This window comes from Xenopus laevis, chromosome 9_10S (assembly GCF_017654675.1).
Source record: "Xenopus laevis strain J_2021 chromosome 9_10S, Xenopus_laevis_v10.1, whole genome shotgun sequence".
Taxonomy (NCBI): domain Eukaryota; kingdom Metazoa; phylum Chordata; class Amphibia; order Anura; family Pipidae; genus Xenopus; species Xenopus laevis.
The window spans coordinates 15,577,055-15,604,910 of record NC_054388.1 but is presented as its reverse complement, the minus strand read 5'-3'; the positions used below and the strand labels follow the sequence as shown (position 1 = coordinate 15,604,910).

The following is a 27,856-nucleotide window of genomic DNA, read 5'->3' as shown; positions in this document are numbered from 1 at the left end:
GCTCACCATGTGTTCCAAATCTGTAATGGGACCTGTACAAACATAGAAGATATCATCAATATAGCGCCTGTGGAAGGCGCCATATTTTTTGAATGAAGGACGGTTTAGTATGCATTCATTTTCATACACATGCATAAAAGAATTTGCGTAAGCTGGAGCCACTTTAATTCCCATTGCTGTCCCCGTGCGTTGTATAAAGTATTGCTTCTCGAATTTGAGGTCGTTTTTATAAAGAATAAACCGCAACAGGGACAGCAAAAATTCACAAGGGGGCCCCTTATAGCACTGATTCTCATTAATCATCATGGAAACCGCTTCAATGCCACCCTCATGTGGGATACAAGTGTAAAGACTTTGCACATCCATTGTTACTAGAACAAAATTAGTCACCGGTATATCAATACTTCTGACTACAAAAAATGATTTGTATCCTTCAGATAGCTCCCCATCTGCTGTATACATGGCTGGAGGAGGTAATCGACAAATTCTGCAATATTCTCATTTAACGAACCATTGGATGAAATAATTGGTCGTCCTGGTGGGGCATGGACGAATGAACACTTTTGTAACACATTTACGAGCACTTCAAGCACTTGCACAGCACTGGCATCTTGTGGTGGAATATAGGTACTGCACTTTAAATATGTACAATGTTGTAAGCTTGTTCTGGAATGTCTAGCACTGTCTATGACATCATACTTGGCGCCAATTTTAAATGGTATATAAGTAGTCACTTGTTAACATGCACTGTATCCTTGATAAAGGCCCTAATAGGGGCCGAAACGTTGGAAATGCAATCAAGAATAAAATAACACTGTTTTATTCACTGTAAAATGGTGTGCGAGTCCATCTATATATATATATATATATATATATACAAAACCACGTATTGAAGGAACCAGCACTCCCATATAAAACTTCAATTGTTTATTGTGTTGTACCAATGTCCAACGTTTCGGTCCTTGTTAGGACCTTTCTCCTGTACATACTTTAACTGGATCTAAATTGGTACAACACAATAAACAATTGAAGTTTTATATGGGAGTGCTGGTTCCTTGAATACGTGGTTATATATATTTTAACCGTGAGGTTGTAGGACATACATCTATGTATGTATCTATGTATGTAGGACATACATCTGATGCATGTAGAAGATGCCCTCACAGTACTGGTGCACATACACCATTTCATCCACCTCCATTAACGGGTAGGGACTAGCAATGCGCTGTTGAATGTTTATAATCCTTTGACCTAACCCAACCTGTGCCTTTCTCAGGCCACAATATGGATTTATATACCTGGGCAGCCACTTCTCCTACATCATCAGCAGGGGCAGGGAAAGCACAAGTATATAAACAACCATTGTATAACTAGTGGGAAAACAATGATCTCCACTTACTATTCTAGAATGAAAAAGATCTCATTGGGCATCTCCACCTCATCAAACATCTGCATGATATAAGGGTGATCCAACTGGTTCATCACTTGGATTTCATTTAAAGGCATCTCCTAAACACAAATAAAGAGACATGGTAAGATACTGTAAAGACCCAGATAATCCTTACATTTTTGTAGGCCTAGGTTCCCTGGTTCTCACTTTTTGGCTTCTTCTCTATAAGTCTGACTTATAGACTGCATCCCACAGTCACACCCCAATAAGTAGCTCTGAACCCCACATGTACATCTGATCCTTTTATCCAATTCTTACACTTCCCCTGATGTTTTGGAGGAGAAATAAGTACTTTTACGGAGAACAGATTCCCATGAAATGCATGACTTTTCCCTGGATATTGTCATTCACAAAAATGCCATTAACCTTCCTGGTTTCCCCATCATAGCAGGGATGGACGGACAGCCAATTTTACTCACTATGCACATTTACACCTTCAAAACTATGTAACTGATTAAAATTCTTATTGAAAGATTCTCAACACATTTTGCATTTACACAATGAGGTGCAGACTATTTGTGGCACACAGTTGACGCCACTATCCACCAATATATCATGTCCTGCATGTAAAGGCTTTCAGTCCTTATGTCCCTGCATTCCTCAGGATTAGGGTTCTGGCACATGAGGGTTGAGCAAACCTGGTCCTACATAAGAACAACATTGATAATATTCCAATTATATGGAAAGGGTCTAGGGATATACTGTACTTAAATATATTTATTTCAGGCTTCATTTTGTATAATAGTGGAATCATATTAACATCTGTAACAGATCCTGTTTTCTTGATCTCGTCCTTGAGGGCAGGAATAACTGGGATTCAAAAGAGGCTCTGGCAGAGAATCCCAAACAACCCCCCACAGTCCCACTAAATAGCAACTGTCTATGGAACCTGAGGGTAATAACTTCACAAATTATAGCTATACACCGTTTATGCATATTTATATAAATCTAGCAATCACCATCCAAAATAGCTAGGAAACATATATAACCATTCTCTCAGATTTTTCCAAGGATACGCTCCACCTTTGATTAAGGAGAAGGAGTTTGAGGGATGGCTGATAAAGCGAGAAATCAGGCTATGGGAACAAACTGACTTGTTAGGTTTGGATTCCAATATCAAGAGAGAGTCCACCACTGTCGGTAATCATATTTTAATAGACAAAATCAACAATAAAATATCTTTTAGGGTGGTGGCAGACGGGGAGATTAATCAACCAGCGACAAATCTTCTCTACTGCTGGCGACTAATCTCTCCAAATGCTTTCGTATTTACAAAGTCACCTGAAGTTGTCTGTCAAGGAAACTTCGGAAATATCAAGCGATTTGTATGCTATCCCACTGGTGATTCGTATTCTTGCCAGCATGAAGGCATTTCGGGGAGATTAATCATCCACTGTAGAGAAGATTTGTCTCTGGGTGACTAATCTCCCTGTCTGCCTCACCCCTTCAACAGAAATGAGATACAGGTATGAGATCCGTTATCTGGAAACCAGTTATCCAGAAAGCTCCATATTACAGAATGGCCATCTCCCATAGACTCCATTTTATCCAAATAATTCAAAGTTTTAAAAATGATTTCCTTTTTCTCTGTAATAATAAAACAGTTCCTTGTACTTGATCTCAACTAAAATATATAATTAATCCTAATTGGATGCAAAACCAGCCTAATGGATTTATTTAATGGTTTTTCATGATTTTCTAATAGACTTAAGGTATGAAGATCCAAATTACAGAAAGATCCCTTATCTGGAAAGCCCCAGGTCCCAAGCATTCTGGATATCAGGTCCCATAGCTGTACAGATAATACCATCTTCTGCATCGCGTTTAATCCACATTGCCAGCGGGAAGGCATTTCGTAGAGATTAGTTGCCCCCAGTAGAGAAGATTTGTCGCTGGCTAATCTCCCCGTCTGCCTCCACCCTTAAACAGAAATGAGATACAAATTCTGTAATCCCATTTTCTGTATCGCTTTTAATCCACATTATAGAGAGATCCAATCCTGCTTAGCTAGGTATTGAGTATTTTATCTACAGTTATTCCTGGACACTAACCCTAGGGCAGAGGTGCCCAAAAGGTAGATCAGGATCTATTAGTAGACCTTTAGCTGGGACCTTTAGCCTTATAAGAAAGGGCCGCCTAAATATACCAGTAAATCCTAAAGGTAAGTCCTCTGTCAAAAGAAACACTGCATTTCTTTCCTTCTATTGTGTACACATGGATTTCTGTATCAGACTTCCTGCCTTCAGCTTAAACCTCCTTGCCCCGGGCAAGAGCATGCTCAGTTTGCTCCTCTCTCCCCCCCCCCCGCCCTCCCTTCTCTGCTCTAATCTGAGCCCAGAGCTATAAGTGAGCAGGGAGAGACTCAGGCAGGAAGTGATGTCACACCAAGCTAATACTGCAGCTGCTATCCTAAACAAACAGAGAGCTTCTATATATATATATATATATATATATATATATATATATATATATATATATATATATATATATAGCATTCTAGCTTGCACTATTGCAGCTAATCTATTGGCAATAAAATGCCTCCGTAGCTATCCATCTCCTTTAAGATTACCTGAGAAATATTGTTTGTTAAATAAAGCAATATACATTTTCCCATAAATCAGTATTTATGTATTTTTCATGGAACAGAATGCTAACAATGCTTTTATGGATGTAGAAGTATGGGCACTCCTGCCCTAGGGTATCATTGAAGAAATTCTAATACACGAGGATAGAGACCTTCTTGTGAGCTTGTTCAGATGTGGGGGGAAAAAGAGATGCATTTACTGACCATAAAAATAATTATTTCTCCTCCAAAACAACAGAGGAAGTGTTAGAGCTGAAAGTAAGGATCACATTTACATGGGGGGGTTCTGAGCTACTTACTGGCATACGACCATGGGTCGCAGTATATGAGTCAGACTAAAAGTGAGATATAGGGAACATAGGTCTAAAAGAGTGATAAATTGTATGGTTTCTCAAAACATACAGTATATGTTAGGGTAAAAATGCAGATTCATTCATATAGACTTCTTTTTGGTTTTACTTTGCCACTATTTTTCCTCATCATCCTTATCCTTACCCGATCTTTACTGCTGAGAACTTTCACCACAAGGTTCAGGCCAGTAGACTTTGTGCAGAGATGAACTTCTCCAAAGAGCCCCCTGGCACACAAACAAAAACTGATTATTTCCAGGGATTTGGGCAGAATGGGAGAGAATATGTGTGGAATAGTAAGGCATCACATGGAAATATAATTACTACTTGGCCCAATTCTACCTACCTAGAATAATTCCAGGACCTTAGATTGTAAATTCACTGGAACAGGGACAGATGGGAATGTGATAGGGACCTTGGATTGTAAATTTACAGGGTGAGGAACTGATAGGATTGTGATAGGGATTTTCGATTATAAGCTTCACTGGGACAGGGACCTTAGATTGTAAACTCTCAGGGGCAGGGATTGATGGTAATTTAATAGAGGGCATAGATTGTAAGCTCATTGGGGCAGGGTAGATGGGTTATGTGATAAGGGCCTTAGACTGAAAGCTCCACTAGGCATGGACTGATGGGAATGGAATAGGTACCTTAGATTGTAAGCTCACTGGTGCAGGGAGAGATGCAAATGTGATAGGGACCTAGAATTACTACATTACTGGGGCAGAGGCTTATGGAAATGTGATAGGGTCCTTAAATTGTAAGTGCCAATGGGCAGAGATAAGTGGGAATGTGATAGGGAACTTATAGATTGTAAACTCCACTGGGCAGGGACTAGTGGGAATGTGATAGGGACCATGGATTGCAAGCTCCACTAGGCATAGACTAATGGGAATGAGATAGGGGCCTTCAATTGTAAGCTTTTTGGGATAAGGACCGATGGGAATGTTATGCAGACTATAGATTGTAAGCTCCACTGGACAAGGACTAGTGGGAATGTGACAGGGAATTAGACTGTAAACTCCACGGGGGCAGGGGCTGATGGAAATGTGACAGTGATTTCAAATTGTAAACTTCACTGGGGCAGGGACAGGAAGAAATGTATACTTGCCAAAATGTACATTTCCCTCCTGTATTTCTACTGCTTCTGCTACTAGTAGGACAGTGGAGAAAAAAAAAAGCTTTAATAGTTTATCACCCTATTTGCGTACTGTGATAAAGTTACCTCTCTGTGAATTTTATATCCATCACTGGTGTGTCCTGTGTTTTCCTGCCCCCACTAGGACTGGGAGAGGCTGTTAGTTGTGTTCTCTGGATCTGCTCTTCCACCGTGTCCTTACAAGGCAGTAGAGGGGTCGAAGTAGAGGGACGGTTCAGCCCTCAGTGTTAGTACCCCCAATTTCTTGGCTTCATGGTCTTTAGTGCTGTTGGTCCTGTAAAGCCTTCCTCCTCTGTTTGACTGGACTGGCTGGAAGGAAACACAGTGTATTTGAACCAAACTGTTGCCATGTTAAACACAGTTACTTTTAGATACCCATTATTTGTATTCAATTTGGAGTGGATAGCCTCCTATACATAACTAGTGACTTCCTGGACCTACTACAGTAGGGGGGCATAACTACCTGTATCTAGTAGAACTGTGTCTAGTAATCAAGGGAATAGTATTAACTGGTTGCCCTGAGGAGAGACAATGCATTGGATTATCACAAGTTGCACCTGCCCTGGCTATGTGATTTATATAATCCCTACCCTCCCTCTCATGTTTACCAGACATAGTCCATGTTCAGAGGATTCCACCTTGGTTGTTTAGAGCTTGTGAATTCAATTTGTGATTGGCACTGTCACTATGGCACCTCCCCCATAGATCTGGGACTCTCAGAGCTCAGAGAAATGTGATCCCGGGGGGGGGGGGGGGAGAGGAGCAGAAGGAACCAAAATTCATGTATAAAAACCAACATATCAGCCTTGCCTTATACACCAGATATGCAACATGGGGGGTTTCTAGGCCAAACCAAAGAGCACAGGTAGCATTTCAAGAAAATCTCTTCATTTAAAGCAGGGCATTTGAATCTGTAGGTGTTGAACCAAAACTGGGTTTAGGGTGGGTAACCATGACCCCCCAAAATAAAGTGAGATTTCTTTTTGCAGTAGATCATGGTACCTATAGGGACATTGACATACCTCCCAACATTTTGGAAGTAAAAAGAGGGATATAAATTTTTTGTCATGTAGCGCGGCAATTTTTTTTTGACCACACCCATTTTGTGGCCACACCCCGTATTTACCATGTTCATTTAACAAAGCCAATAGATTGGATTCGGTTAGACTGTTCGATCACTATGCTTCCGTCCAATGAAGCCAATAACACATGGGAAAAGGAGTGATGAATTCCAGTCAAACGCAGTGGGTTGCTGCAAAACCAGTGCTTTTATTTAACACAATAAAAGCACTGGTTTTGCAGCAACCCAATGCGTTTGACTGGAATTCATCACTCCTTTTCCCATGTGTTCATTTTACAAAGTTTGGCAGGTTATAAAAGTTTGAAAATATTTCTCCTTATCTAAACTGTTAAAATGACTTATTTTCTTATCTCAAAATTGTTACAAAGTATCTTAGTTGCACCTGTTAGCTGTACTGGCCTCTCTGGCAAAAGCCAATTAAGTTAGAAACTTTGTTTCTTTTTCTGGCTGTTCAGTGCAGAGAAAAGAGGGACTTTCCAGTACAAATGAGGGACCTCAGGTTGAGCTGTCAAAAGAGGGACTGTCCCTCTGAAAAAGGGACAGTTGGGAGGTATGCATTGATAATTATTTCTAGGAATCTTGACTCCTAAAAAGGATTATAGGCATCCTATTCAAAAAGGTTAAAGGACTTTATTGTTTTACTGAAGGATCTGTACTGAAGCAGGTGCCTAGTGTAGACAGTAGGGATGCACCGAATCCAGGATTCGGTTTGGGATTCAGCCTTTTCCAGCAGGATTTGGATTCGGCCAAATCCTTCTGCCCAGCCGAACAGAATCGTAAATTGCATATGCAAATTAGGGGCTGCGAGGGAAATCACGTGACTTTTTGTCACAAAACAAGGAAATAAAAATTTTTCCCCTTCCCACCCCTAATTTGCATATGCAAATTAGGATTCGGTTCGATATTCGGCAGAATCTTTCGCAAAGGATTCCGGGATTCAGCCGAATCCAAAACAGTGGATTCGGTGCATCCCTAGTAGACAGAAACATACTGTATAAGATAGGGGCAATTTTATGGCAAAGTCGTTACTAACAGCAACTTTTTGTTCACGGATCCGCACACACACAAATTTCTGCAGTGGGGAAAGTGCCCCCTCTTTATTAATTTACATCACCACCAACATCAACGTTTTGGGGAGTACAACCTCCCTTCATCAGGATGTAATTACAAATGTGACAAACACCTTTATAAGTATAACGCCGCCTCTTCCCTCTTGATCACAAAATCAGGTAGGGGCAATTTTATGGCACAGTCCTTACTAAGTTATTAACAACTACTCATTACCAGGAGCTGGGGGTGGTTATTCAGAGCTCCTATTCAGAGGGGCTTCTCAAAGCAGCTGTGTGCAAGCGCCTTTTCCTATTTAAACAGCCCCAGCTAGTGGCAAATATAGGGTCGGGTATCCGAATATTCCCAAAGATGGTGTCAGGGAATTCATTAGGTTGATTCATTTTGAGGAGTAGGCATGTGGCTGAGCTGGGATATTGAGGGAGAGTAGGAGTGTAAATGAGCTGGGATAGTGAAGGAGAGAGTAGAAGTGTGGCTGAGCTGAGAAAGTAGGGGTGTGGCTAAGCTGGGATAGTGAGGGAGTGCGGTAATTTAGTATATTCCAGAGCAGGTTCTAAAAATATATATATAAAATAAGAAAGAGTGAGCGACACCTTCCTTACAATAGTAAGGCCTATAGACAAGCTGCTTAGAGTATCATGTGGGGAGGCCACTTCTGGTAGAAAAGAGGCTGCTTAGAGTTGCTTAGTCTTTTTCACACACTCTCAGCACAGGAACAGGAAGAAGAGAACATGTGACCAGCTGCTGTCCCTAGCTTAAGGTGACAGCGCAATATATTACAATTAGTATCCCCCAGTCAGTTACTTGCCCAACCTGGGAGGGGCAGTGGCCGGAAAATTGACGTCTTGTACTTTTAAGCAGAAACTACAGAACTACTCTCGTTCTTGAATCTGCATACAAGGTTTGCCCCAAGCTGGTAGCAACCTCACTTCTTGGGCTAATTGTGCCCCAGAGCTTGACGATCTATTTCACAGGTAGTGACCTTTCCAAGCAGAAAGTTGGCACCAAACCATCAAGTTCCCAGGGATGACACCTCCTCTGCTTTATATGCCCCAGATGAATTGTGTGGGGGGGACCCCAATAACCCTACAGTGCACTGGCTGCTGCCAACACTGCCCCCAAAATTAATAATTGAGCAAACAGAGTTTATATCAAATTAAGTGGCATATTAAAGAATCTTACCAAACTGGTATATATATTTAAGTCAATTTTGTCATTTTACATCTCTTGCCTTGAACCACCATTTCGTGATGGTCTTTGTGCTGCCTCAGAGATCACCTGACCAGAAATACTACAACTCTAACAAGAAGTGTGGAAGCAAAAGACAGAACTCTGTCTGTTAATTGTGACCTAAGAAGTATAGCTTGTTTGGTATGTTTATGTGCACCGTGAATCATACGATCCCAGGAGACGGGCCCTTAATTTTTGAAATGGCCGTTTTCTATTTATGATTACCCAATGGCACATACTACTAAAAAATATATTATTATGAAAATTGTTTATTTACATGAAGAAGGGTTTAACATGAGCGGTTTTATGCAATAAAAAATACCTTGTTTGAGGGGTATAGTTTTCCTTTAACTGGGCCTTGGTACCTTCTGTTCAGGTATAAGAGCAGGACTATGCAATTCTCTCAAAGTTTGGTACATAATAGAAAGGCATGTGGGCTGAATTCAAGGTCATTCATTAGGTTATCTGCATCTTAGGGAGGTATGGAAGATATGTCATATATAAGGCATTCCCCTACTTCACTATGGGGTTCTGCAACTATAGAAACACACAAGCTGCAAATCAATGAATACACCAAGCTAACCAAGTATTGAATACCAATATTCGTGTACATAGCATCAAGTATTGGGGTTAGCATGAAAAACCAGCGCTAAATCAGCTTCCATCCTCTGCAAGATGACATTTTGAAGTCAGAATACCCTATCTCTTCTCATTTACATAAATACAATGGAAACAAGAGGCACTACTGTGCAGCACTACTGAAAGCCACACTAGAGGCTACATGTGCAATTGACTGGTGGAAGGAACCCAAGACAAAAGTTGAGCAGGCAATTGATAAACTTTACATTTCCACAGTTTATTACAGGGCATAATAAAAACATAAGTATTCACATACAGGGAGACCTAAAAACAGGCCCCTCCAGGCCATATAATATAGTATTCACATAACCCCCCCAATGAGCAGATCTTTGCCCGGATTCATGCCACTATTTAAAGGACACTTGTTTGTACAATAGACTGTATGGTCCAGGGCATGAATAGTTAACCACCACCCGAAATCTGGATTTGCCTTAGTACAGGGAGCACATCAGCACTTAAACCTGTCCGAGAAGTTAGGGGATGTGGGGACAGTAAGTGGGACGTCACTGGCTTTAACTTTCACAGCTTTGAACTTCCTGATAGGCTGTGCCTTGTGCACGTGAAACACAGGAGAGAAAAAAAATAGTTTACTATTTGTGTACAGTTCATACCATGTGCCCCCCGCAGCAGTCAGTGCAGTTCATTCTTTATGGGTGTGTTGGGTACCAATGAGCACAAGGTTAGTGGTTCATGGACAAATCAGAATTCACATGAGTTGGTTTAAACAAGGCCATTGGATGGCAAACCATTCCCACACCTAACAAAGTATTGTCTTACCCTGCCTCTGTAGCATGCACAGTTATGCACTTACCAGCTCTTGCCTCAGCTGATTGATCTCTTCCCTTTCTTCCTCTTCCCGAGCTTTCATCTCTGCCAAGCACTTCTCAACCTCCTGGCGCTCCTTGGCCCTTTTTGCTGTAGCCAGCTCAAAGCCTTCTTGAATCATGGAACCAGAAAGGCTATCTACTTTTAAAAAAGAGAGACAGACTGCTCAGAGTTCCTCCTCAGGAATAGAATACCATGGTATCAACAGGAGCAAATACACACTGGGATTCATCCTGCTCACTATATTGTTGCCGCTACAGTCCACTGTACAATGGAAGACAGGCTCTCCTTGTATTAAATCCACCAGTAAATATAGGAGGATTGCATGTCCAGCGCAGTAAGGACAGTTCTAGTGGGTAGGCAAGGAGCTCAAAGCCGTCTTGAATCATGGAACCAGAAAGGCTATCTACATTTAAAAAAGAGAGAAAGATGCAGCTGGAACATGGGCAAGCAGTCAATGGCTATGATAGGAAACGCTCATAACAAGACAGATCAATGCCATGCTGTGGTCAACTCCAAAGTTACAAATCTAAATTTTTAGCCACATGGTAAAATACTGCTCCTCCAACGTATGAACTATACAGAGGCATGACCAGCACCATCATACCAACCAGTGAGCCTGCCCACCTTAAATGGGTACTGGCCCAGAATACATAGTATTGCAAGATGCAACCATGGAGGATGTTCAGATTCACAATTTAGCTTAGGAAAGCCACACTTTTTCCTGATAGTCTGTTAAAGGAGACATTTTATACAAATCTTTTAAAATAATACCCCCTTCAGTGCAAAGTGCAGTGATGCAAAAACAACCTTAAAAAAGAAAAACCCCTCTGAAAACCATTATGTAAGAGCAGATGAGATACTCTAGGTTGAAATGAAGAATGGAAGTGTCTATTCTCCCACAGTATTCCCTCACCTTTTCTTTATTTTGTTTCACTGTTCTCTCTTTGTTATCTACCTCTCACTCTGATCCAGTTCACTTTTCCCTTTCTGTGCCGTTGGATTTTTTTCTCATGCACCCCTGCCCTCCCTTATTGACAACAAAGATAGAAGAGGCCTATAATGATCCTTGGTGGTCAGAGGGGCTACAAGCCAAATGACACAATGACATAAATAAACCTGCCATGAGAATTTGCAGTGCAGTTCCATTCAGGTGTTTCTCAATGGTGTGTCTCCCGGTCTGCTAAAGCTGTGGTAATATAAAGCATTTGACTTCCGGTCAGATTGGGTGCTATTCTTATGCAAATCCTCAGGACTCTCCATTTAGAAAAGTGTGGGATCCGACCTGAAGTCAAATGGTTATTGCAGGTTAAGCAGACAGGGAGACAACAGAAAAACAATGGGTAGATTTCTTCTTGTTTATCTGACAGCTTGGACTGTGATGATTCCAGGTGAAATTCCGGAATCTAGTGCAACACAACAGTTCATTATATATTCATTACTTTAGGACACTTCCGTTTTTGGTGTTACTGTTCCTTTAAGTCTGTTAATTTTTCCTTCAGCCTTGGCCCCTTCATGAGTAGTTGGAGGTGATCAACCTTTCCTCTGGGCCAGACTCTTCAGTTAGTAGTTTATGATTTGATGGAGGTGGTACCAAATGCAGAGGAGTTGCTGGTTAATCATTGCATCCAAAGTTACTCAGGCATTGATGAACCATGAAAAATCTGAGGGCCTTTGAGCCATGCAAAGTAAGTCATGGTTGACCTTTGAAAGTTGCCAGTAGTCCCAGATGAAGTTAATTGTATGGTCAAATTTGGTAAGAGATAATGCCAAGGATAACAAATATGGTATCTAACGTCTCTTTACAAAGGTCCAGGATTGGAAGGGCAGGAGACAGACTTATTTAGAAAGAATTAAGCCAAATTTTCATGTTGTATTGGATCTGGGAAATATAGTTACTCTCACTAATATGTACACACCTGCTCCAGATATGGCAACTTTCATGGAATGCTCATTTTTCTTGAGACTCTCTAGCATTTCCTTCTGAAGCACTTGCATTTTCTCAAGCTCTTGTTCTACTGAATTTTTAGACTTCGCCAGAATGTTCCTCCTGCTGAAAAAAAAAATCTGTATGACTTATGGAAATAGTGACAAAGAACAGTTTTAAATAAAACAGCCTTTATTGGTGCAAGGGGATTACAGCAACGTTTCAGACCATGCGGTCTTTTATCAAGCGGGTCCTTTATCAACTGCGGGTGCTGGACTCACTTCTTTGTCAGTATTGCCAGTGGAAAGTGGCCATTGGAGGACGTGCACCCAACTAAGGAAGAAAGTGAAAGTCGTGATGACTACTAGTCTGCTAATTGACTTATGGAAATAGGTCACGGACCCTTGTCCACTCTAAGGTTGAACAACACTATGGTAAGTTTACAGTGCAAATCATGAAGGCAGGGCAGTGCTGAGCTAGTGCTACAGTATCCCTACAACTTGCTTCATGGGAAAATAGGTTTACCTCCTTAGGTTACCTACAGTTTATTAGCTATAAAAGAAAAGAAACATTAGCCAATCAGGGGCACATCCTGTTGTGTCAAGAGTCCCAACCTATCATAAAAGGTCCCTATTGCTGTGTCACACTATTGCTATCAGTTATCTACTGCTGAGATTAACACTCAGTGGCTGGCACAGCGCAGACATACTTCAGTACAGTTGGAGTTGAGGGCATGGTCAGTTGGGCTTTCGGTTTTGGAGAGGTGGTGCCATGATGGCTGCTTGTGGGTTGGCCCCTGATTACTGTAGCGTGTCTGTCTTTAGTACTGGATCTGCAAAAGAAAGTAGTAGAAAATCAGTGCACCCCTTACGCCAACAGTCACATCTTTTTAGTGCCGTCTCTCAGAAGAATCAGAAGTCAAACTTGCACTGGCAGAAACACACAACACAGTAGATTCTAAGCCAGTGCTGGATGGATGTAAGCAGGGGGACCAGAGACCACGATGAGAGTATAATTTGTCTGCGTATGTAATATGAGCGAAGTACATTGATGACTATGTGAGGTAATCAATTGCAAGTTAACAGCAAAGTACCATGATGGACATGGATTTAATTTAAAACTCCGCTGCACAAGAAATTTCCCAGTTTCCTGCAAGTAAGCAGCCAGGGTTACTGGGCTCCTGCAAAGAATGGAAACAAATCATTCCTAAAGAATTGAAAATGTGGTCACTGGGGATGATGCAGTTTCATTAGCCTATAGGCATACGTACCCTTTTCGTTTTTTGCATGGTGAGTATTAGATTGTGCGGTCTCTTTTTCCAGATGCATTATGAGGATCTTCTGCCGATGTTTCTTAGACATCCGCCTGGCAGACCTGTTGTAGGGAGAGACGGTGATAGCAGAGATAAATGAGAAGAGCCAGATAAGTTATGACATGGCAGAAACATTCCAGTCAATAGGATTTCACTGTCTTAAAGGGAAACAACACCCCTAAACATTATAGGTCTCGAAAGATAAAATAGCCCTTATGTGAAAATGCTTCATCTAAATATGCAGAAGCATTCTATCCATTGATTGGACGATGGAGCCCTTTGTACTCCCACATTTTTTCCTGTTAGTCAAAGCCACCTGAAAAAAAATAACGCAGTTCTCGGGAATCACTAAGGCCATCATAAAATGGGGGCTCAATGCCGACGGGTAATATTACACACATTACAGACCAATTGAAGCATCACAATTCCATATAAAGTATGGCACTCGGAGAATTAAGCGTGCATGCAAATGGTATCAAACTATTTCTCCATAAAGTCAACCCAACTAACTGAATAAATTAGACAAGCTGAAATAGCTGTGGCATTGCTTCTTTTAGCACAACCAACAGAAATGCATTCAACTCAATCCACTAATGGCTCAGAATTATCTAAACCAGTGTCGGACTGGCCCACAGGGATACCGGGAAAACTCCCGGTGGGCTCAGGTGTCAGTGGGCCCTCATGCTGCTAAACATTTGGCCTTTTCCATGGCCATTCCCTATTTTTATCAGAACAAATAGGCTAAATATAGAAAAATAGAGTATAGTATGTAAAGAAAAGAGACTAGGAGAATAGAAGTTGAGTGAGGAGAGGAAGAAAAATAATGGGCCCTGGTCTAAGATTAATTGGTGGGCCCTTGTCAAAGGTTTTTGGGTGGGCCCCTGGTGTCCCAGTCCGACACTGTCTAAACCTCCCAAATGGTCAAACATGCCAAATGGGAGAGTAATTCTTATTGTCCATCAATTTGTAATTCTTTGCTTCACTGCATATCTAACAATACTGTCAGCATCACTGGGTCCTGTACCAATATAGAGCCAGTGGTCCCCTTCCAATAAACATGGGGATCTTAAATGAGATAAAGCATAAATAAAAATACCCCTCAAACTTGCTGGCACTGACAGATATGGTTTCACTCTGGGTTAAAAGAAATTCATATCCTATAGATGCTACAGTTCCTGCCTGTGTTTCAAATGAGCAGTGAGGTGCCTGCCAGAAGCACAGTAGGAGGAGAGGAGGAGGAGGATAGCCCATTACATCCCTGCTTTCACACAAGCAAATACAGGCCTTCAGTTCCCTATCAGGTCACACCCTAAAATGTGTTTTTAATGCATTCAGGGAAATACAACCTGGAATTACAAAGGAGGCACAAGTAGAGTGTGGTCAAAGTAGGAGAATGAGGGGAGAATTAGAATGAGGATCAATAGCAGCTATGTTAGTTCAAAAACATTTCTGAAGGCATGTTCGGTGGCAACTTAAAGGGTATGGCCCTGGCCTAATTCTTTGCAGAGTCAAGCTCAGCGCACCATCCATCTCTTTGTCAGCCAACACCCCAAAAGCAAGTCTAACCCAAAGCAAGTCAAACGCCCCATACTTCTTTAGAACATGCAAATATATTAGCACTGCACTCAGCACGGAGGTCCCTTACACTCCCAGCAGAAAAGCCTGAGTATTTGTCACTTACCAGCATTTACACAAGTCTCTGAAAGCGGTTTCTGGTCCGGGGGAATATTTTCTGCGTTGGTCACTTGGTCTAAAGAACAGGAAATGGAGACAGATGACATGTGGCAGACAACTCAAATATATAAATCTGTCCCATGTTTTGTCAGTGTGGTTTTATTGAGGTGTGCAAGAGAGCAGGACTGTTTCTCCCAGCCTAACATTGTCCATTAGAATTAATATTCCTTATCAAAGATACATGAGCTGAACCCCCACATCTCCTTACTGGGGTCCCACTTATCTAAACAGCATGTAAACATGTGCTGACTTGCAGCCAATCACTATCAGGAAATAAACATAAAATGTGATTGGCTGTAAACTCACTTTCTTATTCTGGGATCAGAGGTGAGCGGAGCATTGATACAAGGGGGCATTAAGGGAAATAATGGCAGAAATTAAGGAAATCGCTATTTGAGTGTGACACTGGCTAGTGCCTGGGATATTAGCCTTGGTTTTGTGTATATTCTAATAGAAAATATCATTATGGGAGGAATGGGGAAACAGGCAGACTACAGACAACTCAGGATAAATACACAGAAGTACATCCTGGCATTTGGCCGCACAGACAACTGACAGTTAAATAACGGATTTCTCACTTTCATTTCTGGGATCAGAGGTAAGTGGATGCACAGCACACACTGGGAGACAATTTATGGAAAATAATGATATAAATGAAGAAAATCACTACTAAATTGAGTCACTAGGTGGCACCTGGGATATTAAGCCTTGGTTTTGTCATTTTAATAGATTATAGGAGAGTTGGGGTTGGGGGAAGGAACAGGGATGCAGGGAGACTACACACCTGTCAGGCTAAATACAGAAAGTATAAAATAACATTTGGGATTCCAATTGCTTTATATTTAAAATAAGTATAAAATAATATTTGGGATTCCAATTGCTTTATATTTAAAATAAGTGCAAGTTAAGAAATAATAAAAAGTCTGAAATCTCCTATGTTAACATATAACGGGGTCACTATAGCAACATCTGGAGTGACATTTGCTGTTCAGGTTTCTCCTCTAATGCTATTAATATTTATATTTCTCTCTGTATCTCACTTTGTATATAACATTTACTTCTTAATAAAGCTGTTAAGGGAAAGTTAAGAAATTCTTAAGGGGAGAAGTCTGAAATCTCCCATGTTCCCCATATAACAGGGGTCACTGACAGTGTTTGGAGTGACAGTTGACAGTTGGCCACTTGCTGTTCAGGTTTCTCCTCTAATGTTATTAATATTCATATTTCTCTCTATATCTCACTTTGTATATAACATTTACTTATTAAAAAGCTTTTCAGTAAAAGTTAAGCAATTATTAAGGGCAAAAGTCTGAAATCCCCATGTTCCCATATAACAGGGGTCACCCAGTGTTTGGAGCGACAGTTGGCCACTTGCTGTTTCCCTCCAATACTATTAATATCCATATTTCTCTTTAGACCTCACTTTGTATATAGAACTGACTTCTTAAAAAGCTTTAAAGGAAAAGTTTGGAGCTGCAACTTCCCAGTCACTGTTACTCATGTCCTGAATGTCCCAGCATCCCTTGTCACACCTGCAGCCTGTAGTCTTCTAGCTATTAATGAACTACAAATCCCAGCATCCCTTGTCAGACCTTTAGACTATAGTACAAATCCCAGCATCCCTTGTCAGACCTGTAGCCTATAGTACAAACTCCCAGCATCCCTTGTCACACCTACAGCCTGTAGTTTTCTAGCTGTTACTGACCTAAAAATCCCAAAATCCCTTGTCAGACCTGCTGCCTATAATTTGTTACTGGTTACTGACGCTTCAAATCCCAGAATTCCTTGTCAGCCCTGCATCTTGGGGTCTTCTAACTGTTACGGAACTACAAATCCCAGCATCCCTTGTCAGACCTGTAGCCTATAGTACAAATCCCAGCATCTCTTGTCAGACCTGTAGCCTATAGTACAAATCCCCATCCCTGTCAGACCTGTAGGCCTATAAACATTCTAATGTTACTGACCTAAAAGTCCCAGCATCCCTTGTCAGACCTGCAGCCTGTAGCACAAATCCCAGCATCCCTTGTCAGACCTGCAGCCTATAATCTTCTAACTGTTACTGTCCTACAAATCCCAGCATCCCTTCCCAGACCTGCAGCCTACAATCTTCTAACTGTTACTGACCTACAAATCCCAGCATCCCTTGTCAGACCTGTAGCCTGTAGTACAAATCCCAGCATCCCTTGTCAGACCTGCAGCCTGTAGTACAAATCTCAGCATCCCTTGTCAGACCTGTAGCCTATAGCACAAACCCAGCATCCCTTGTCAGACCTGCAACTTGTGGTCTTCTGTTACTGAACTACAAATCCCAGCATCCCTTGTAAGACCTGCAGCCTGTAGTACAAATCACAGCATCCCTTGTCAGACCTGTAGCCTATAATCTTCTAAATGTTACTGACTTAAAAATCCCAGCATCTGTTGTCAGAGTTGCAGCATGTGGTCTTCTTATTGCTACTGAACTGAACTACAAATCCCAGCATCCCTTGTCAGACCTGTAGCATATAGTACAACTCCCAGCATCATTTGTCAGACCTGTAGCTTGTGGTCTTCTGTTACTGAACTACAAATCCCAGCATCCCGTGTCAGACCTACAGCTTGTGGGTCTTCTAACTGATATTAAACTACAAATCCCAGCATCCCTTGTCAGACCTGCAGCTTGTGGTCTTCTACAAATTTAATTTCATTTCATTTAAAGGGGAACTTTGCTTTAATGCTGTTGAAGCAAAAGAAAAAACTGATGGTAAATTTTGTTTTTTGCCAGTGGAAATCAGATTTTAGAATTAATGGTCAGAATAAAAATAACAGATAAAACAGATAAACAATATATATAAGTTTAGGGTTTGTTTTTGTACAATGGGAGAATTGGTTGAGGGTGTGAATACTTATATAAGGCAGTGAATCCTGATATGTATAGCAGAGAGGACTGGTGCATGTGAGCTTACAATCTCTTCTTTCTTTCTGTTTCCCCACACAGTGAATTTTGCGAGCGACGAAGCGTTTTCACAGCGTTTTCGAAGCGATTTTCAGAGTGATTTTCCGAGTGATTTCACAGCGATTGTTTTAAGAGGATATTCAGTGATATTCCAATCTGATTTTTGGCGTTTGGATATACATCTTCCTTTGACGTCAGCTGATATCTCTTTATACCCAACAGCTCTTTTAAGAGCTAAAAAACTTAGCGGCAATGCTATTCTGCGCCCCCTGGAGGAAGGTAAGTCAACTGCTACTGTTTTAGCTGAATTTAGGGTTTTGCTGAATAGAGAACAGTACAGATAAATTATAGAATGTAATAGACTCTTTCTCTTCTCCTTCAGCCACAGGCGGAATCCAGAACCCTCTCCGAGACTTATGAGGTGAGTAGAAAGGAAGGGTAAAAACACTCGCCGCTATGCCGAAGTGGAGACATGTTTTGTACCCTGGGGAATATTATGTTATCAATAAAATCCTTCTTTTTTCTATTTTATTTTCCAGCCTCCTGATGGTCGGCTGACCAAGGATGTGCTTGTTGGAGTGGGCGGCACTGGAGACGTCTACAAGGTAAGTTACCAACCAATTCCTAGAGAGTAGGGGAACTGAACAAGATTGTGGATCACTACACACAATCACACAATGATTTAGGCAGACATATCAAGCTTCTGGTTTGGGGGCTGCATTAGACCCTCTCTTTCCTACTTGTATATAAGTCAACCTTTCTGTCTGTATTACAACGACACCATCGTAGAGGGTGGTAGCGGTGAAGATCGCCAACATCAGCCGAGTACTAAGAGATTATAAATAAATAACTTCTAGACATGTTTGAATGAACCTGATGTATATGTTTTTCAATTTCAGCATACACAGGGCAATATCCAGTTGAGGACCTGATAATTGAAGGCCCAACCACCGAAGCTTCAATCGAACACCTGGTGAGTCTGTCCCAGCTCGTGTCAGATAGACAGATATACTGAAAATACATGTATATTCTGGGGTATAGGCTAATGGTTACTGGGGGTGAGGGAGAGGGAGAAGGGAGAGAGAGAGGGATGGATAGATAGATGATAGACAGACAGACATATAGATAGCTAGATGCGAGAGGGATAGAAATATACGATAGATAGATAGATAGATGATAAATAGACGATAGATAGATAGATAGATAGACAGATAGACTGCAAAATATATGTATATTCTGGGGTATAGCTAATGGTTACTGGGTAAAAGCTTCTGGAATCTGGAAATCTGGGGATTTTTTTTGCTAGCTAAAGCTAAAAATCTCTGGTTTTCCAGGTCACAGCATTTTGTGTCCTTCTTGGAGTCCTGTCTGAAAAAAGGATCCTTCGGAGAGAGCGAGTGCTGAAGAACTCCTGCAGCACCCATTCGTCACCCAAATACCACCTAAGAAGATCGTCAGGGCTGAGATAGAAGAACATCTCCGGACTCTGCAGAACTTGCCGGCCAAGAAGGTGAGGGAATCCATTATATTTGTACGACTGCACCATCTCACAGTGAACTCAACAGCTGCAAGAGTTGCTTTTATTATAATCACACTGGGAATAATAAACATGTTTAAGGGGTACTTAATATAAAATTTTAGGATAATGGTGACAATGGTGTTGTAAGACAATTTGTATTTGGTCTTCAGTCTTTATTTTTTTGTTTATGAATCATATACAAGCTCTAATTAGTATTCATGAATCACAAATATGATTTTTCCCTCTACAGGACTGAAGGAGTTTGCTCTCTCAAAGCCTGCGGCGTGCTTGTGACTTCTGCAACAGACATCGGCAGAACAAGAAGCAGCTCTTGCAAATGGCCCTGGAAGGCTTCTCCTGTTATTGATATTGTGGCCAATAACATCAACAGCCCAGAATCAGTTTCCTAAATCACAGCCAAGGAAAAAGAAACATCCACAGGTAAGGTCCCATCTCCATTCAGATATAATAGTTCTCACTGGTAGACAAATAACAATTTGATCCCCTGCTGCCTGGTGAGTGTCTACATTGGTAGGACCCGAATCCTCACTGTGCACAAGAGGTGGGTTTCGGCTAGAAGATGCTCAGTTTACAATTCTTGGTCACAATCCTCCCCAAAATCAAGGTTTTTCTGTGCTGATGTACAATAGCCTCACTGCAGCAGCCACACAATAACACAACAGGGTAGAATGTGATTGAGAAGGCTCAGGCATTATTTCTTATTCCATAGCCAGTGCATTTATTTCTAAAAGGAGCATCAGCCTAGGAGAAAAACTCCCTAACATGATGGAACCGCCTAATGAATAAGGCGTGTGCATAAATGCCATGCCTCTGAATGAGAATTAATGATGATCTATTACTGACTGATATTTTGTCTCATACAGATCCAGTGGCGTCTGCAGCTCCACCAGCAACATCTCCTTTCAAGCTGATGCAGTTCAGCAAGTGGTAACTTCAAGATTCCTGCAACAACACCAGCAGGGACTTTATCTCCTCGATCATATTCTTTTCAGACCACCACATCTCCACCAGTGGAGTCTTTGCTTCATTTTACCTCACTCCACCCACACACATCTCCACCTCAGTTTGAGGTGCCATAGTTCCATCCATCTTCCTTTTTTTGCAGACTACTACAACCCCAACATCTTGCCTTAAGCATCTACATTTCACAGAAACCATAGCTCCAACATTCAATCTACCTCTACAGCTCCAGCAGCATTCACATTTTCAAACACCATAGCTCCACTATTAGGACCTTAGTTTCATTAGTATCCAATTACCAATCTACCCAAGGACTTTTAATTTAACTTTAGCTCCATCACGAGCCCTTATTCCATATTTTACCTCTAACCGCAAGCTCTGTCCTTTGCTAACACACCTCCACCAATATCTTCTTTTATTTACATATCATCAAGAGTTTCTCCTCTTAAAAATATCTTTTAATCCTTGCCCTTCTTACTACACCTCCATTTAGTCACCACCACACAGCACACACTAAAATGATGCCCTCTACGCAGAGGCTTCTCTTCTCCATTTTTTTCTTTTGCCTCCCCCCCCTGCAATCTCCTAACAACAATTCCTCAGTGGTTTGACTATGAAGCTTTTCATTCATCCAGGTCATGGTATATCTAGTATAGGTAAATCTAAAAACAACTGGACTTGCTGAGTAATCAATGAAGATGTTTCACTACTCATCCGAGCAGCTTCTTCAGTTCAACTGACTGGTTGAACTGGATGAGTACTGAAACGTCTTCATTGATTACTCAGCAAGTCCAGTTGTTTTTAGATTTACCTATACTAGATATCATCAATGGTTTTTCTGTTCAAATTCATTCCTTTCTAAATTCTATCCTTTCAAGCCTTCAACTCAACAACTAGTCACATCTCCCACTCTAAACCCTGACATAAACTCTTAGTACTGATACTCACATAAACTCATTAGTACAAGTTGATCCAGGACTTGTCCGATTGCCCGTGGGAGTCAGGAAGGAATTTTTTCCCCCTCTGAGGCAAATTGGCTCTGGCTTCAGATGGGGTTTTTGCCTTCCTCTGGATCAACTACTAAATAGGAAGATCCCTTTTATACTAAAACTTGAACCTAATGGATGTGAGTCCTTCCCAACTTAAATTAGTATGAATTCATCTAAAATGCATATAATATAACATCCAATTTTATAAATAAATATGTTAATACACATTTCATTGGTGTTCTTGCATTTTTTATAGTTCTATAGTATTGCCAGGGAACATTACAGAGGAGGGAGACCTCTAGTGCAAGGGAAAAGGGTCACTGAAAAGTGAAGGTGGAATCAAGAGGCGAAGGGTGGGAAAATTGGTGAAAGGAGATGCTAAGGATGAATAAATATAAGAAGGGGATAAGCCATGTCTGGACCCAGTCCTACTGATCTGCACTGATGTCAGACGTTTGGTCAATCAATCCCATACAAAATGATATATAGTCAGTACAGCAGCCCCCTGCCCTGATATTAATCCATGCAGTTTATGTTTAGTCCAGGATTTACTTGCCCTTTAAGAGACAGGGTGGTAGACAGGAATATATTCATATTCCAGTCTCTTATTCAATTCAATGCATGCTTGCTAGGGTAATTTGGACCAGATGGCTGAAACTGCAAACTGGAGAGCTGCTGAATAAAAAGCTAAATAACTGAAAATCCACAAATAATAAAAAATAATAAAAAATGAAAACCAATTGCAAATTGTCTCAGAATATCACTCTCTCCATCATACCAAAAGTTAATTTAAAGGCGAACAACCCCTTCAACATGAGACAGGGAGGAAAGCAGAAATCTTAACAGCCTGATTGTGCCAGTTACTTTAATTCTCTCCCAGAGTGTGCCGGAGATGGTCAATAGCTGAATAAGCGAACCAGACCAACTGAGAGGAGCCTGGGGAAAGAAACATCATTGCTATCCTTTATACAGCGCATGGCTTCTCCAGTAGAACTGATTTTCCTATCACAGTGGCACAAGCACAGTTGGTTCAGTTCAGGAGCAATAAAGTCATCAGTAGGTATGCAGAGGGAAACAGGACACTCCATATGGATAGTGCCTTAAAGGAGAAGGAAAGGCTAAAACTAAGTAAGCTTTATCAGAAAGGTCTATATAAATACACCAAGTAATTCTGCTCTGAGTCCCTTTGAAGATGTTAATAGTCTTCCTGAAATTCAAGTTTTTTTCAGAGAAAAAAAGTCGGAGTTTTCGAAGTTGTTTAGATATTCGATTTTTTTCTCTTAAATAACCTCCCAATCAAATTTCGAGTATATTTGAATTTATTAAGAGTAAAAAAAAAACTCACATGAATTCGAAATTTGACCTTTTGATAAATGGGCCTCCCCAATTTATGGGAAACAAACCGCTATACAAAATGGCAGCACTTATATATAGATCTATAATTTTATATAGTCTTACTCCTGTCATATTCCAGCTGTCACATATGCATCATGTACTGACCAGGAAGTATCAGGCATGTCAGGAATATAATGCTATCATTCAGTTAGCCAGAAGAGAATTGTAGTTGTGTCGGTATATATGGAACTCATACAGGAGTTCACACAGTAGTTGTGGTCATAAGTCAACGGCACGAGCATGAGATTCAATGATAACTACAACCTACCTAAGCATATTTAAGTGAGACTTCATGAAGAAAGTGAAGCGTCTGCTCACTGTGCAAGTGCCCCCCCAGGACAGAAAAGAAATGGGCAGTTACCTCATTATGGTGATTTACATATGGAAACTCTACAAGGTCTTGCAGCTGGGAGCTCTCACACAGAACCACTATGAGATGCCGTAAACAGTCCCGTTGCCTGAAAGATGAAATATAATTATTAAACAGCAAGATTGACTCTAGCATTAAAGGCAGGGTCCCTTGGCCAACCCTCCTCTCCTACCAAATGGAACATGCTCTTCCACTAATGCAAAACTTTACTGGGCTTTATATGGTGCTACAATGTTTACATTTTCCTGATTATCCGGGTATTGTTCTGGCTGGGCTGAAACTCCACTTGGACAAAAAATTCCTTGGCCTGTGTATGCAGTCTAAGGACGAGCACAATAAAAAAGCCCATGTCTGATCTGATAGGTGGACAATAGTGAGCAAACTGGACAAAGATCTGCTTCTTTGGTAAACTGGCAAAGGAGAGGATAATGTATAACTATTTGGATTTACAATGCATGTTATGCAACTAGACTTAAAGTGAACTTGTCACGGGAGTCGTACCTGCGAGGATCTGGGATTTGAGTTAATGCGTCGTATGCTTGGCTGTTGTGTCCCAAGTCATGCTTGAAAATCCAAATCCTTAATGCTGCCTTAAAATAAAGGATAACTTTAAAGGATTAATTATATTTTAGTTGGGATCAAGTACAAGCTATTGTATTGTTACAGAGAAATAGGAATCATCATTTTTAAAAATTTTGGCTTATTTGGATAAAATGGAGTCTATGGGACACAGCCTTTCCGTAATTTCAATCTCCTAAAATGAAGAGCAAGATGCCCCATAAAGATGCTTACCAGTAGGGTTTTACCGCTGCGGGCTGCAATTCAGGGGAAAAATAATTAGCAGGTACCAGCGATACAGAGGAATCGAGTGACTTCTTCATCTGGCTCTGTAGTTTCCGAGGACTGAGGGGTCGGCTGTTAGTGTGGCTAAAGGGAAAGCAAAGAGGGGTTCGGCTTCAGAATATCTTTCTCTTCCGCAGGCTATGTCTCCTGCACTCAGCGCCGTGACCAGTGTATGACGAGGCCAAACAGCAGCAGCATGTCCCACGGCAGCCCCCACAGCCTCCTTTCACATGCTGTCAGTAGCCAGGGAGGAGAAAAATCCCAAAACACTGCCAGCAATGGATGGGTCGCCCGTGCTCGGCCTGTTTTGCAAGAGGACAGGAAGTGGAGTTTCGGGTAAGTTATTTCTTAATAAAGGCTTTTGCTGTTTTAAAGTTTAATTTGTTCTTGATGTTTATTTTCATTTGGTATACTAACGAATTTTTTAAAAAAATTTTTTTGATGTTACTGTCCTTTAATAGATAAAACCTTATGACACTCACCCAAAGAACACACTCACCAGAACATAGTGACTGAATTAGTAACCTGCACCAAAAAACAGATAAAATAATTGCCAATTACGTATTTAACAATCAGTTAATTGATTTTACACCAAATATAACACGTAGTTAAACAACTTAAAACCCAAGTAACCAAAACAGACATTCTGCAAAAACAAAAAATCCATAGCAGTTAGCAACATCATAGCAGATTTGTAAAACATTATTTAACAGCAAGTCTAACCCCTTGATTCAAAAAAACCAATTATCAAAGGGCAAAACTCATTTGGTCTTGCGTGGGTGTGTCTTTGGCGTAGTGAGTGTCATAAGTTATTATCTATTTAACGGAATACCTTTGGTACTGTGAACAGGGTCTTTTGAGTTCTTTTCCTTCTTCTTCCTTTCCTTCCTTGTTTTTTTGTTCCTTTTGCTCTTCTTGCTTCCTCTTTTCTCCTTGTCTTTCCTCTTTTTTCTTCCTTTCTTTGCTTCTTTGATATATTTCTCTTTTAATAATAGAATAACTTTGTCTTTGTTCTTGTTATTTTTTCTTGTCTCTTTCCTTTTTCTTTTCGTCATTGCACTTCTCTGTTCTCCTCTTCTTCTGTCTCCTCTCCATCTCTCTATTATTTTCCGTCTTTTTTCTGAATGGTCTTTTGTCTTTTTCCCTAGCTTTGAGAAAAGCTCTATAAGAGAAGACCGCAAACCGTTCGACCAGTTCTGTTTTTTAAAAGTATTTAAATAAAATGTGGAACATTTAACTATTTATCCTGTGTGCACCTGACTTCATAGATTGATTTGATAACACAGCACTCTTTAAGGTAGCACCTGGGTCCTGCAATTTAGTATGGAGTGCGCTTCAAATATTGGATTCTGGAGTATTATATATATATATATACTATAAAAATATCTATACTTATATATCTATATTAAGTGATATAAACGTTACCCCCTTTTGCTATACCAATATCTAAGGATATTTATTACTCTACGAGGGAGTTTCGCATGACCATATAAAAACACACGAGGCTAAAAGGAAACCTTGAGTGTTTATCTTAATACTCACGGTCATGGAACTTGCCGATCTCGGGTTAACATTCTATTATATCCTTATCATTACACACTTGGGTACAACAGGTCAACTTTCAATTGTAATTATCAAATACATCATAAATTTAAAAGTAGAGTCATTGTTGACATGAAGATGACAATCTACTAACTCACCCGCTTATATAAACTGATCTATGACTCACTTACCACCAGTTTTATCAAGGATATAATTTACCAGAGTCCGAAGCATATCATTGGCTTTCTGTGTATTAATATATTATAAGACCAGCAGCTCCGGGTGTCTCTCCAGGTGTTCATTGATTTTATATATATATTATTATAATAATATGATATGCACTATTACCAGAAAGTTTTTGTTACTTCGGGTGCATTTGTCAATTTCCGTTGTAACAGCAAATAGCCATGGACTCGCACACCATTTTACACGTGAATAAAACCAGTGTTAATCTTTATTTCTTGATTGCATTTTCCAACCGTTCGTCCCCCCCATTAGTGGCCGTTTATCAAGTTATACAGTGAATTGTTAACAAGTGACTACTTAACATGATACTATTTAAAATTCGGCGCCAAGTAATGACGTCTAGGACAGTGCGGTAGGGACAATTTACAAGAACCAAACAATATACATGATACACATATATTAAAAGTAGCAGTAACCTATTATTCCACCACAATGATACCAGTGCTGTGCCAAGATTGCTTGAAGCTCACCCGTAAATGTGTTACAAAAGTGTCCATTCGACCTCAAGTCTTTTCCATAGGCCTGCAAATATGTACAAAAGATAAGATATTTGTCACCTCTGATTAGAAATTACATCAGCAATGTTACAACAAATGCCATTCCAAGCGGGTATAGAGGCAATATGACTATTATTTTCATCTTAATGACATTCTCAATTCACATCATTATATGTTCAGTGTGACTCGTATAGAGAGTTATAGGAGTTCAGGTCGCAAGAAAACAAGATTAACACGCAGTTGTTCCGTTACAGTCCCTTAGACTTACGCAATCTAGCCTCTGGAACACAAACCTCTTCTTAATTTAGTAAGGTATTAGTTCGAAACAATTCCACCTCTCACCCTAGCATACGGTACTTGTTCAATGGGCATTGCCACCTGAAAGCCGCTGGACTGCGTGCTTTTTGCTTGCCGCCCATGTTTGGCCACTAAACGTTTGGGATATGTCTTGTTTTTTATTTTTGGCATTAATTTCTCTATCAGGACGATCAAACGCCTCCCTGATACTGGCCCTGCTCGAGCATTTCCAATTGCGATATCCTGTGAGCATATACCCTGACTGATTTCCAACAGCAAATATCAACAAGTCTTGCACGGCATTTCTAATGCATATTAGACCACCATTGTAGGAACTCGCCGATGAACAACGTCACTTGCGCTATCTCATATCTCATATCATGGTTTTACCCTCCTAGGATGTTCGAAAAAACTGAATCGCACAGACATCAGACTGCTCGCCACATATATGCAGCCACATGTCACTTAAAGACCCCTGGACGCTGGACCAAAAAATGCTTATATGGACCTAGGCATAATATCAGTAGTGATTCAGATGGACCCAAAACTATCTTTTAGAGATCTTCCACTCTATCGAATAAACTAAACCTTGGTTGGTCTACACGGCAGGTCCTTTTGCAAAACATTCTCAATCACTTGCTGTCACTAATATGGCCAGTGTATTGAGTACTAACATTTACCGATAAATAAAATATCTGAACACAGTTACATCTCTATTGACTTACATAAAATAAATGATGATTTCAATTCGAGTTCCCCTTTTCTTGGGTTTGCGTTACGGTGTGTAGTTGGAAAGTCATGTTGCTGCGTTGCATCGCCCCTAGTCCAAATCTAGTGACCCATTTTATGTGTCAAAGACCAGTCAGACGGATAGCCCACTGCTTAA

At 40.6% G+C, this 27,856-nt stretch overlaps 1 protein-coding gene and 1 long non-coding RNA gene across 2 annotated transcripts; both read right to left on the bottom strand.

Annotated features, from left to right (window-relative positions):
* Nucleotides 1–12: 12 nt before the first annotated feature.
* Nucleotides 13–13,606, bottom strand: LOC121398893 (targeting protein for Xklp2-B-like). The gene is made up of 8 exons (XM_041578451.1): nt 13,584–13,606; nt 13,023–13,145; nt 12,306–12,439; nt 10,373–10,527; nt 5,610–5,852; nt 4,530–4,611; nt 1,400–1,509; nt 13–32 (listed from the first exon to the last, which is right to left on the bottom strand). Exons 2-5 carry the CDS (start codon nt 13,046–13,048, stop codon nt 5,721–5,723), a joined length of 447 nt encoding a protein of 148 aa, XP_041434385.1. The 5' UTR covers nt 13,049–13,145; nt 13,584–13,606; the 3' UTR covers nt 13–32; nt 1,400–1,509; nt 4,530–4,611; nt 5,610–5,720.
* A 3-nt stretch (nt 13,607–13,609) lies between these two features.
* LOC121398899 lies at nt 13,610–24,187 on the bottom strand. Its single transcript, XR_005964602.1, has 4 exons — nt 24,047–24,187; nt 23,537–23,633; nt 15,307–15,375; nt 13,610–13,687 (listed from the first exon to the last, which is right to left on the bottom strand). It is a non-coding gene; the product is annotated as an uncharacterized LOC121398899 (long non-coding RNA).
* Nucleotides 24,188–27,856: the final 3,669 nt, after the last annotated feature.

What these genes read in the sequence shown, in the direction of transcription:
- LOC121398893 (XM_041578451.1), bottom strand. Translation starts at nt 13,048, where the DNA reads ATGCCCTCAACTCCAACTGTACTGAA. An exon ending in TCAACTCCAACTGTACTGAA is followed by an intron (nt 12,440 to 13,022) that starts GTATGTCTGCGC and finishes TTTTTTTTTCAG; the next exon opens with CAGGAGGAACATTCTGGCGA. An exon ending in AGTTGCCATATCTGGAGCAG is followed by an intron (nt 10,528 to 12,305) that starts GTGTGTACATAT and finishes CTTTTTTAAAAG; the next exon opens with TAGATAGCCTTTCTGGTTCC.